Source organism: Rhinolophus sinicus, linkage group LG05 (assembly GCF_036562045.2).
Source record: "Rhinolophus sinicus isolate RSC01 linkage group LG05, ASM3656204v1, whole genome shotgun sequence".
Classification (NCBI taxonomy): Eukaryota; Metazoa; Chordata; class Mammalia; order Chiroptera; family Rhinolophidae; genus Rhinolophus; species Rhinolophus sinicus.
Genome location: NC_133755.1, coordinates 114,476,782 through 114,489,561, shown reverse-complemented (window position 1 = coordinate 114,489,561; position 12,780 = coordinate 114,476,782). Strand labels below are relative to the sequence as shown.

The 12,780-nt window shown below is 43.7% G+C and overlaps 1 protein-coding gene across 1 annotated transcript; it reads left to right on the top strand.

Annotated features, from left to right (window-relative positions):
* The first annotated feature begins 6,269 nt into the window (after positions 1-6,269).
* HTR1B (5-hydroxytryptamine receptor 1B) lies at positions 6,270-11,532 on the top strand. The gene has a single exon (XM_074333219.1). It carries the CDS (start codon positions 7,266-7,268, stop codon positions 8,433-8,435), a length of 1,170 nt encoding a protein of 389 aa, XP_074189320.1. The 5' UTR covers positions 6,270-7,265; the 3' UTR covers positions 8,436-11,532.
* The last annotated feature ends 1,248 nt before the right edge of the window (positions 11,533-12,780 follow it).

Genomic DNA, 12,780 nt, shown 5'->3' with positions numbered 1-12,780 from the left:
AATTAGACAGAATGCATGCAGAGCTGACTATATTAACCAATCAGACATTGAGCTGATTTGTAGTTAAATTCAGTCTGTGATTTTTCTTATTCTTAGGATCTTGACATCCTGTCTTTTTGATTGAGGTCCTAGAAGATCTCTGGGCCCCTTCTTTCTAGACGGACTTTTTCTTCTAAGCACTCCAAAACTGGGGGATTTCAATTTGCCTGTGAGAATTTTCCTACGCACTCCCATGGTCTTTTATTTTGCTGCAACACATAGAAAATGTCCACAGGGAAAACTGACCATGCATTTGAGGTTCCTCTAGATTCAAAACTTTCCCATTGGTCCCAATGACTATCAAAAGCTTTGCTTGTTTCTCTTTTCCCAGTCAAATCCCTCTGCTGAATCAAGTCTAATCCACAATTTGTGCCCAGAATCAGCAAATGCCTCAAGGAAATAAAACAAATAGCAGTCATCAGCTGGTTTTCCTTCTCTGGCATTTTAATTTGTCTGATTCTTCACTTTTGAAACATTAATCTGTCCTGGTCTCCTGCATTTTACTCTGGAGCAGAACCCATTTCACAGAATTTCTGAACTTGGAACAGATGTAGATTACTTTCTGAAACATGATTGAAGCTGAACGATGTAATCACTAAGGGTGTTGATGCTGTGTTTTCACCTGTTGTGATAAAAACCTATCTATAGTGAAATAGATAAAATAAGCCAACTGATAAAACAAGCGACCAACAGAAAAAGGAGTTCTGGTTGTATTCCAGAATGCTGGTTGTTCCTTATATCCAGCTATATCTCTTTGTCCAACGGGTTCAATACCTCTTTTGGTTTTGAGGAGCCCCAGTCTCCTTGAAATAAATTCTCTCTTTTGCTTTTAGGTGAAATTGTTTTTCCATTATTTGCAATAAAAGTCTTAAGTAACACTATACTTCATACTATTACATGTATTGACACAAATAATAATGTTGGTATTATCATTATTTTAGGTTTTTATTTTTTAAAATTTACCATGGATTTCCCTATTTTGCAATAATGAACTGTTGTGACATCTTGCTGCACACATGCTTACCTAACATAGTTTCTCATCCATTTCTAATGTACATCTTCTAATGTTCAGGGGTCTTGGAAATCTCATAGCCAAACACATTAAGAATATACACAAAGTAAAAAGTAAGATCTGAATCTGGCTAAAAAGAGCTCTGTCATGCATAAAGTACAAAAGTGTTAGTGTGTTGAAATTTAGATTTTTTTTTTTTATGTTCCTGGTTTTAGCAAATTCTTAGTAAGTGAACTTGTCAAACTGTTGATTTCTGGTTAATATTTCCTTTAAAGAACTTTATTTGAATAATTTTCTCACCAGGAATAGGCCTCTTTTTCTTTGGTCAGTTACTGACCATGGGGGACAAAGGGGGGTTCAATTATATTCAACACATGGGGGGCAGGAGAAAAGCAATTCCATTTTTTTTTTTAGGTTATTTTTCTAACTTATATTCTAAGTAACATGGCAAAAAATGGAGAATAGGTAATGTCACTGTATTTAACATGTTACATCTATACAATTTTTTTAAATCTTTAATTTATTGGTACATAACAAAGATTATTTTAGAGAATTAAATAGCTATGAGCAGTGATATTACCTCACAGGTGAGAAGAAATAAAGCCACAGACAGGATTTTTAAAAGGGCTGCCAATGCTCAGCTATGTGGCTGACTCAGTGTAAATCATTGGTAAAGAGTTGGTCCTTGAAATTAGAGAGATTTGGATTTGAAAACCAGTTCTATAACCTACCAGCTGTCTAACATTGGCAGTTACTTGAATTCTCTAAATTTCAAATTCCTCATCCAGAAAGCGAGGATGATAATAATTCCTAGAGTTGTTATAAGAATTAAATGAGCAAATGCATGTGGAATGTATAGCATAAGGCTTAGTACATAGTGGTCTATAAACGATAATGATTGTTATTCATTAATTAAAGGTGAAGAAACAATAAAACAGCTTGGCTTTTTTTTTGTTTTTGTTTTTGTTTTTTTTTTTTGCAAGACTGGGACTAATCACACAGAACAATGCAATTTTTCTTAGTTGAACATCAGGCAAAACCCAATTTCTATTGCTTCTTTCCTTAGGCCAGTGGACAACTTCACTATTATATTCTTTGAATTGATTTTTCCAGAGAGACTTCATCTTGAACAGAGCTGCCTAATGATGCTGCCAACTTAAAGTAGCAAGTTGTTTCTAAGTTTGGTGGATTTATTGGCATTGTTTTTCCATCCAAAAATTTCTTATTATTGTGACATCCCATTGTTTTTCCAAGAAGAAAAAAATCAACACCCATCTCCCCTGTGTAACCTGTGCTTATAACTTTGTTTTAGGTTAGAAATTTTCTTCTAAAACCTAGGTCTTCAGCCAGGAAATATGTGATTGAGACCTAAGTTGGGAACTAGCTCTTTTACTACCGTGTTTTCCCAAAAATAAGACCTAGCGGGACAATCAGCTCTATTGTGTCTTTTGGAGCAAAAATTAATATAAGGACCAGTCTTATTTTACTTTAATATCAGACCCAGTCTATAATATTATATTATATTATACCAGGTCTTATATTAATTTTTGCTCCAAAAGACGCATTAGAGCTGCTTGTCTGGCTAGGTCTTATTTTCGGGGAAACAGGGTAAGTACCATAACACAGATACCAAGTCAAAGGCCCAGTATGGGGTCAATGAATATCAAGAGGAACCTGAGCCTCACAGCGTCTGTAACCTCTGGAAGTTGTCTGCAAAAATTGTATGTATACATCCGTATGTACATATGCAAATGTTATTTTATCAGAACATTTCCACAGTTTCATCAAGCAAGATAAAAGTAAGACTACTTTCATTATTATCGATAAGCTTTTAAAGAATAGTTACTGGAGGAAATATAAGAGGAACTTAGCAAAGGGCTAAACCTACATATGAGGATGTACAGAGCTCAAGGTCTGCCCATTTCCTGGGTGGGAGCTAAAAAACAAAAACAAACAACCAAGCAAAAAACATAAACAGTGGCCATAGATTGTGGAAGCAGGACTTGCAATAAAAAGTAGCTATAGCTGTCAGGTCCCCACATTTTGTGGTGAGGGACTGCTTGCAAATTTTTCAAGTGGTGGGGATAGAGGGTGTGAGATTGCATTTCCCTTTATTAGAGGGGCAAATCCACTAGAGCGTGAGGGGTCCCGCTATTTTATTTCAGCAAGGCAATGATAAATTCGCAGGTTCTTTCTTTCTCCTGTGCCTAGACCTGTCTTAAGAGGCACTTTCTGGGAAGTGCAGGGAAGACTCCAGGGATGCTGCAAGCACGACTCGAGTGAGTGGCCCAGACCAGAGGGCTGGCTGGCTTCCAGCCAAGGCAGAGTTCGGTTGCACCAGGTTCTGTGAGGTGTCTATTGTGGTTTCCTAGAGGTGAAGGAGGAGTCCACAGCGCTGGGTCTAGTTAGCGCCGAGCTACAAATTTCGAAGTCTGTGCCTGCTCGCATTTCACTGCATCAGCAGCCTGAGTATCTTTCTAGCGTTGGCGAGGTCTCTGCGGCGCGACGCTCCTCGGGTCCCTGTGCAGCTCACCACGGGGTCAGTCTTCGCGTCTGATCTAAGCTTCGCTGGGGTTCTAGCGTTATCCTCCCCCTCCTCAGCTTTTGCTAAAAATCCACCCGGGTGAAGCTGATGAGGGGCGCACATTAATGCGCAGTATTGTGTGCGGTAGTTAAACAGGAGCTTATTTGCTTCCAGCTAACTTTTGCTGTGCCCTGATGCCCCATCTCGATCCCTGTTCCGTTCTTTCCCCTACGGCTGTCTCTCTGGGCTAAATTTCCCAAAAAACTTTAGCGGAGGTTCCTTCTAGCGCAGCTGGGGACCGCGCCTAGGGGCGGGTCTTCTGCAGGGCCAACCCAGGCAGGGACAACTTTAAAGATTTCCTGCTCTCTTGACTGTTTCACACGCACGCACCCATGTGAAAATACCTACATTTTATATACCTTTAATGTGCAAAAGGAGTGAGTGAAATGCGGTAACAAATTAATGAAAAGTGGTTCTCTAAACTGTCAAAATCCTGTCGGTTGATGGTTGGGTGTGTTCAAGGAAGTCTTAACCGAAGTCGGGGGTCAGAGGGTGGAGGATCAAACTCCACCTAGATTTTGCAGATTCCACTCTGTAAAGCAGTAATAACGTGGCTGGAGAAAGCCACAGGTTTCCCCATCGCTGAAGCCAAATCCTAGAAGGAGCAAGTAGTTTTCTCCTTTGCATGCTCCTGGAACAGAAATTGAAAACTAAAAGGCTGCCTGCAGCTTGTAACATTCCACTCTGCCTTCCTCTGCCTAGCGTCCCTTCAACCATTCTTTGGAATCTTGCCTGCTCCCCTAAAATAGCAGGAAAATTGTTTTCTGGCACACCCTCACTGCAAACACACACACACACACACACACACACACACACACACACACACACACACACACTTTTTGCTCCATCCTGGCCAACGCCCCCACCTAGTGGTTTAGGTTCGCCTGCTTTGCTTCTCTCTGCTGTGGTTTCTAAGAGAAAGTTGCAGTCTAGGTGGACAACTGATGTGGGTGGCTGGAATGGAAGGATGGGCAGGACCCCTTAAAATGTTGTGCAGTGAGGTTTTATATTACCTGAGCAGAGCTGGATGCTAGGAATCAGAGGGAAGAGCCGTTGGTGCCTTTTTCCTCAGCGTGACTACAGGCAGCCCAGATGCATCCAGAGGATGTCTTTGGAGAGCTGCCACCTAGTTCAAAGAGTACCCTCACTCATAATGCATGAATGTGTTTTATTTTCTTTATAACAATTAACAGTACATGAAAGCATGTTACTTTTTTACTTGTTCATATGATTATTGTCTTTCTGCCTCTTCTAGAATGCAAACTCTTTGAAAATCGGGGCTGGGTCTCTACCCCATTGGCCATTATACACCTGATGCCCAGAATTCCCGGCACAGACTAGGCACTCTATTTTGGCCTGCCTGCCTGGCTTAGAAATGGGGAATTAAAGTAAATTGGGTTAGGGTTGTGTCAGCTTGGGTAAAAAGCTCTTCTTTCAAAGGATCTCAATTATTCTTTTAAAACTGAATGGATGTGCCAGATAATCTCCAGCTCTAGACAGAATGATACTCTTTAAAATATGCTTACACTTAACCCGATGAAATCAATAACAATGTAGTGGGGTTGGTTTTGTTGTCGTTGTTGTTGTTTATTGGACGCATTCTACCTGCCCAACACTGAGGTAGACCCTGGTAACTCATAGTTGGGATCGCTTAGCTTTCCGGACTGAAAATACATTGCACTTTTTCTTTAAACTTTCTCTGATTTGTACTTCTACCTTACATCTGTCAAGGTTGGAGGAGGATCTGAACAAAGAGGATCTGCTAGGGGGCTCATGGGACCCACTGGTTGGCATTGCTTGGTGCCGCATATTGTGGATCCCGGAAGTAGTCCTTGAAGGCGAAGGAGAAGCTGGTGGCCATGGCCCCAGAGCCCCAGAGCCGTTGATTTTATTGTTGCTGTTTTGTTTTGTTTTTTTCTTCAATCCTAATGACCTTTTTTCTAAGCAGGTTGTGGAAGTCAAGTGCTCACTGCGAACTATTTTCCAAAGGTAGTGAACTGTTGAGTGGCTGAGGCTGGAGCAGGAGGGCGGAGAGAAAGGTTTAATTTCACAACAGTGAGCCTCTGCTTGTGATACTTTTGCATTTCTGCAGACAGCTTTTGTTTTTCTTGTTGACTAACAGTTAAAGGGGAGGGATTGAAAGAAAAGCACATATTTCTAAAACCAGATATATGAAAAATTAGTTGGTATTGTACCAAGAGTTAAGTATGACTTGATGCCCGAAGTATGAAATGTACTGTTGGCCTTTTTCTTCTAAGGCAATATGACTGGCGCCTCCTTTTAACCTGGGTGTGGCCAGAGGGCTGGATAAAATTCCAGAGCTGTGAGGTAGGGCTGGCTCCACCTAGCACTGGTCTGTCGGGGTTTGGGGGACGCAGGGATTGTGCCTGTGCCCCCAGCTGAGAGCGTGGGTCGAACTGGACCGGAGCGCAGCAAGCTCCGAATCCGACAGAGGCAAGGACAGGACGCCCTCATCCCCATTCTCCGCCAAAACTGCGGCACCTGGGTGTCAGGATCGGAAGGGGATCCAGGGGGTGGGAAGTGGAAAGAGGGGGCGGTAGGACCCGGCGGGAGCTTCTTGGCCAAGGAGGGAACCAGGCGGGAGGAAAAGAGGGAGGGAGTAAGACGAGGGGGAAGGTGATGGGGAGCCGGCATCCTCACTCGCCGCGCCGCGCCGCACTGCAAGAGTTGCACGCCTTGGGCGGACCGGACCTGTACTCTATAAAAGGAGCCCATCCGATCCGCGGCTCACATGCTCCTCCCAGGCTGGCGCACGCCGCTTCCCTTGGGCTTCCGCAGAAACCTACCCCTTCCCTGCGTGCCGCGCTAGGTACCCCACACCAGTGCGCTCAGCTGCTTGACTCCGAGCGGTGCCCGTGAGTCCGAGGTGTCCGCGGCCGCAAAGCGGTACGAATAGCCGCAGCCCTAGCCCCGGAGTTCCCCCTCGTGCGGCCCCGTCTCCGCGGGACAGCTCGCCCGAGTAGCCAGCGCGTGAAAAGAAGCAAGGGCAGAGCTCCAGCGAGAGGCGCGGCACAGCGCGGCTCCCAGACTTCACCCCACCCAACTCTGGCGGCCGCAGTCGCGGCAGGAAACTGCCACAGCCTGGGGAGGGGTGGGGGGCGGGAATGCAAGACCAGGACTCCACGCTGGCCTGCACGCTTTGGTCTCAACAGCTAGAAAACTCCTGCGGGCCGACTCTGCAGATCTAGGAGCGTCTGGGTTAGGAGACGCTCAGTCCCGAGCAATTGGGGTAAGAGACCACACCTGGCTAATGCTCCCTTCTCAAGCAATACATCACCCTCTACTAGACGCCCGGGTGGAAGCTGGAGCCGAGTGGGGCTCGGTGGGCCAGTGCTTAGCAAGACCCGGAGTGGAGAGGAGCAGCCAGAGACCCGGCAGCAGCGCAAAGCGCACTGGAAGTGAAGGTGACGCGCTCGCCTGCCTTGGCTGCCGCGCCCTTGACCTCTAGTTACAGCTGGGAACCGGGGTAGAGGAGTAATGAGGAACCCGCGGAACTAACTGGCAACCAACCAGGGGACAAGACTGTGGTCTCTTTCGCGGTCATTCCGTCCTCTCCCTTGCCCGTTCCATGCCCGAGAGCTGCGCTCCGGAACTGGGACGAGAAAAGACATGGAGGAAACCAGCGCTCCGTGCGTCCCGCCGACGTCTGCGGGCTCCCAGACTGGGGTTTCTCAAGCTAACCTCTCTAATGCTCCCTCCCACAACTGCAGCGCCGAGGGCTACATTTACCAGGAATTCATCGCCTTGCCCTGGAAAGTACTACTGGTCGTGCTGCTGGCGCTCATCACCTTGGCCACCACGCTCTCCAACGCGTTTGTGATCGCTACGGTGTACCGGACGCGGAAGCTACACACCCCGGCCAACTACCTGATCGCCTCCCTGGCAGTCACCGACCTTCTCGTATCCATCCTGGTGATGCCCATCAGCTCCATGTATGCGGTCACCGGCCGCTGGACCTTGGGCCAGGTGGTCTGCGACTTGTGGCTGTCTTCGGACATCACCTGTTGCACTGCTTCCATTCTGCACCTGTGTGTCATCGCCCTGGACCGCTACTGGGCCATTACGGATGCCGTAGAGTACTCAGCTAAAAGGACTCCCAAGAGGGCGGCGGTCATGATCGTGCTGGTGTGGGTTTTCTCCATCTCTATCTCGCTGCCACCCTTCTTCTGGCGTCAGGCCAAAGCCGTGTCAGGCCAAAGCTGTGTGGTGAACACCGACCACATCCTCTACACCGTCTACTCCACGGTGGGCGCTTTCTACTTCCCTACCCTGCTCCTCATCGCCCTCTACGGCCGCATCTATGTAGAAGCCCGCTCCCGGATTTTGAAACAGACTCCCAATAAGACTGGCAAGCGTTTGACCCGAGCCCAGTTGATAACCGACTCCCCCGGGTCCACGTCTTCCGTCACCTCCATTAACTCGCGAGCTCCCGATCTGCCCAGCGAATCGGGGTCTCCGGTGTACGCGAACCAAGTCAAAGTACGGGTCTCCGACGCCTTGCTGGAGAAAAAGAAGCTCATGGCCGCTAGAGAGCGCAAAGCCACTAAGACGCTGGGGATCATTTTGGGAGCCTTTATTGTGTGTTGGCTGCCCTTCTTCATCATCTCCCTGGTGATGCCTATCTGCAAGGATGCCTGCTGGTTCCACCTGGCCATCTTTGACTTCTTCACGTGGCTGGGCTATCTCAACTCCCTCATCAACCCCATTATCTATACCATGTCCAATGACGACTTCAAACAAGCGTTCCATAAACTGATACGCTTTAAGTGCACAAGTTGACTTGTCAATTGCAGTGGGGTCGCCTAAGCGGCCTTTGGGGACCATGTTGTGTCTGGTTCCACAGGTAGGTCGACTCTTCTTTCACTGTTACTGGGTCGGAGTGAGGCGCTCTCTTCTGGGCAAGGGCAATGGATCCTGAGAAGCCAGGACAGCCCTGAGAGAGAGCGCGCGCGCGCCCTGAAAGGAGAACTGTTCAAAATAAAGATAGAGCTTCCCTGCTGAGGAGGAGGCTCGTTTGCTCCCCTCAAACCCCAGGTTCAGCAACTGACCCTGCGGCAGCCAATCACAAGGGGGGTTTGCAACTTTTTAAAAATCCATGATGGAAAGGTGATCCCTGCCCTGCTTTGGTGTCATGGATGACGCCCTCTAGAACCAGTGGTACATGTAGTTGTTGTCTGAAGAATGCCTGAGACAGATACATGCAGCCTGGCAGTCCTTGAACTAGACATTTAATACCCTGTGTTTTGGGGAGAACTTTGTGTTACAGCTTCATTTGAGAACAGTTACTTTGGCATCCTTCAGTCTTCAGTTTTTGTTTATTTAAACTTGGTTGGAGAAACTTGTGGATTTGGTGCTTCAAACCCAATGAGTGGCTTGGATGGCACAGAGAAACCTTGAAGAGTTAACAGCAAAATTCTGATGTTAAGATAATCTATTTTTAGTATAATTGAAACTATATGGGGTTGGTGGGTGGGAATGGGAGATGGGAAGTGTTAAGATGAGAACCAACATCTATGATTGTTTGTTTTCTGCAGATTTGTATTTTTTTAATTCCTATTTAGTGACTGTCAAACCACACTTCTAACAACTCAAACAAAGCATTATGTGTGCTAGTGCCAAAGTCTGTAGATTGCTTTATTTTTCCTCCTAATTTCATGTACCTGTCATTTTACACATTTAAATCCCCATAAATGGAGGGTATAATGGGTGACTCAGCCCAAGCTGCTGCCCTATTTCTTATTAATGCAATCGATTAAATGGATGATATTAAGTACATACTGCTCCTTAGCAAGGGAAGTATCTTTATTCTTTATACAATTCAATAAAGAATTTAGTCTTTATACAATTCATTCAGCCACTTACAGAGGCTGATATAAAGGAGATTGATGAATAGGAATGGTTCTTATACAATTAAGGAATCAGGGGCAATAGGAGGATGTATACTTTGACTTGTAAAAAATTTTAAATGCATGAGACTTTTTTCTGATAGCCATTTGCACTCTCCTTCCCATTTGTAATTCCTTTGTGTGCTAACATATAAAGTAACTAAGAGAGCTAGATCCTTTCTCCAAGAATCTTCAAAATGCAGTAAGAACCCTAAAATCTATTAAAGAAAAACAAAACTTGTTTCTTTTCACTTTCTATTGAAGTTTGGGTAGGAACGAAGCTTGTTAGAAAACTACATGCAAGGACTTTAGAAAAGCTTAGAGAAGCTAAAATTAAGTCTGCTTTCTTCGTAACTCACAGAACCAAACCTCAGACTTACTAGGTAATCAGTAAACTGACAAACTTTTGAACCTCGGAAATTTGCCCCTGATCTGATACCCCAATGAGTATAATAGCAGTAATACTTGAAATTTATCTGTCTTTTCAAATTGCAACAATACTTACTTGTTTCTCAGATTCACTCTGAGGACTCCACAACACAGGGCAAGATTACACACTAAAAGATGAAAAGTGCATTATATAAATAAAAAGGAGCAGCCCTGAATGATCCTCTAAACACACAAAAAAAATGTATATGTGAAACATTAAATATGCCAAAGAAGATTCACACTCCCTTCTTCAGAGAGCTTTCTGCAGGTGATACCTTTTGTCTGCAGAAGCAAGTTTGTCTTTATAAAATGAATTCACTCCAACTTGAAGCTCCCCAGTCCAGACTGTTATACAATAGATGCATTGAGCTAAAGAACACTGCCTACTGTGCAGACCTTCACTCTAGAGTAATGACTCTTGATAATATACTATTCAAAGGTTCACACATAAACTAAGTAAAAAAGGGAATTTCGATCAACATTTACACCAGTCACTGGAGTAAGATAAAATTTTAGAAATTAAATAATCCTGTATTTCTGCTGTATCCCCAAGTTTGTGTATGTGAGTTTGTGTCATTTCGCCTATGGAGAAATCTAGTTTACTACTGATAAGAATGTGCATAAAGCACAGTATTTATGTTATTATGTTTTTTTGTTTGTTTATGCAGGTGTGTTTTCTTTGGGCCTAAGAAGCAATTAAGTTAACTTCTAGGCATCTGAGAAGGAAAAAATTAATTGAAACAGTCACTTACAAATGATTTCTTTATTTGGCACTTACAATGATTGTGTCCTTATATTAACAAAGTATGGTCAATTTAGTCTAAGGGAATGTTTACCTTTTTTTGTAGGTTACCTGCCTAAATTTTTGCTTGACTATTTGGCTGAACTGACTGGATTTGGGGCATATTATGTGAAGTAGAAGCTTGCAAACACTTGTATTTATAAGAGATCTAGAATCACCATCCAGCATTGCACATTGTTATGCAAAGTGTATTATTCACCCAGGGGTATGCAGTTAAGAATGTTAAGCTCCTTTTCAGTTACTGCTGTCTATAGCATAGTTTGTTTCATAAACTAGACATATGGCTTTTCTGCAGACCATAAAATGGGAAATGGAAATGTTTCACTTACAAAGAAATGAAAACACATTTTCATTGGCTGTGGTAACAAATGACATTTTCCATATTGCTTAATTGCACAAATTTTCACACAAATATATGAATGTATACTCATCCCAAAATACCAATATTGTCTTGTGTTTCTAGGAATTCTAGAGTTTCCTTTTTAAGAATGGACACTGCACCCATGAATGAATTGTTACTGAGTTCAACAAGTTTCCTACAGAACAATGTTCTTCACTTTTTCTCTCTATTATCTTAGTTTTATCTTCTTTAACCAGGAAACCCTAAGAGGACTATAATTCACTCAAGCAGTAAAATCTCAGATTATGTGTTCCATGGAGTTGTTATGACTGAAAATTGCCTTTGGTATTCCACCTTTCAACAAATGTGTATTTGGAAATTAAATTTAGGTAATAATAAAATAAAAGTCCTTTTTGTGTTCTAAAAAGCTTTGGGTAGTAATTCTATTATTATGGAAAGATCGGTTAATTGGATTCTGGGTTACATTTAGGAGTGTGAGCCTTCCAGAGAGAGTAATTGATGATAAAAGATTCAGTGGTGGACTGACATGTACAGCCATGATTTGGGGGATGTAGTTTATATCTGAGGAAGAATTTAAAAGGAATTAGACAGACCATGCTCTCACAATTCTGCAAAGAGGATAAATCAGGATCACTGTCACAAGAATTTTCCAGATCAGCATTCTTAGAGGTAATGTTTAGTCTTTGGTCTAGGCAGGGGTGTCCAAACCTTTTTCAACGTTTTTTACCAAGGGCCATATGCGGTAACATACACAAACAGCCAGGCCACTCACTCGAGGTGAAGTACGTATTGCCTCACCTGGTTTATTTAAGTAAACTAAATATATTTTTGGAATTTGCTCTGAGCCAATTAACAATGGATTGCGGACTGCAGTTGGCCCGTGGGCCGCAGTTTTGACACCCTTGGTCTAGGTAGTAAGATTTCAAGGTACCATATGGTTCTTGAAATACAGAAAAAGGAAAGGGAGGAATTGGATTAGAAGCAGACTTCGGGGAGATATAAGAGGAGGAGACTTATTAATCTGAACACCAGAGAAGTCCACAGAAAAATAGCTCTTGGAATCAAAAGTTGTCGATTTGAATTGCAAATAGAGCGTGCTGTGGCTGTGTGGTTCTCCTTCTCCAAAGCAGCCTACTTGTTTGTTGCAAAGACTAGAGACTATGTAAAGCACTTATCAAAATACCTGACACTTTTTGGCTCTCAGCAGATGATACCTGCTCTTTAGCCAGTCTTTCTCCATTGCCTCTCTTGTAGATAGATTTTCTGTAGCACAGAAATAGAGGGCTATTTGAGAAAGTTTCGCCTGGGGAAGACCAAACTAGACAGAATGGGAGAAACTTGGCTAAACTGGAAGTGACTGAAGTTTGCAACTTTTCACACTTACAGAGGCTGACATACAGACCAGGGACCAAAAGGGAACATGGGAGATGGTTTGCATAGGCTCTAGTGGCCAAGAGGAAATGTCCAACTATTTCATTTCACATAGCATCCTCTTATTTACTGTTAATCTCTCCTTCCTCTTCCTTGTCTAGAGATTTCCAGCTGTCTCCCCAGTGTCCAAATTCCCTCACCCCATCTACATCTTTTCTTGATATCTCATTTTTCCACTTCTCTTTTCTCTCCCATGCAAAGCCATGATAACCAATG

What these genes read in the sequence shown, in the direction of transcription:
- HTR1B (XM_074333219.1), top strand. Translation starts at nt 7,266, where the DNA reads ATGGAGGAAACCAGCGCTCCGTGCGTCCCGCCGACGTCTGCGGGCTCC.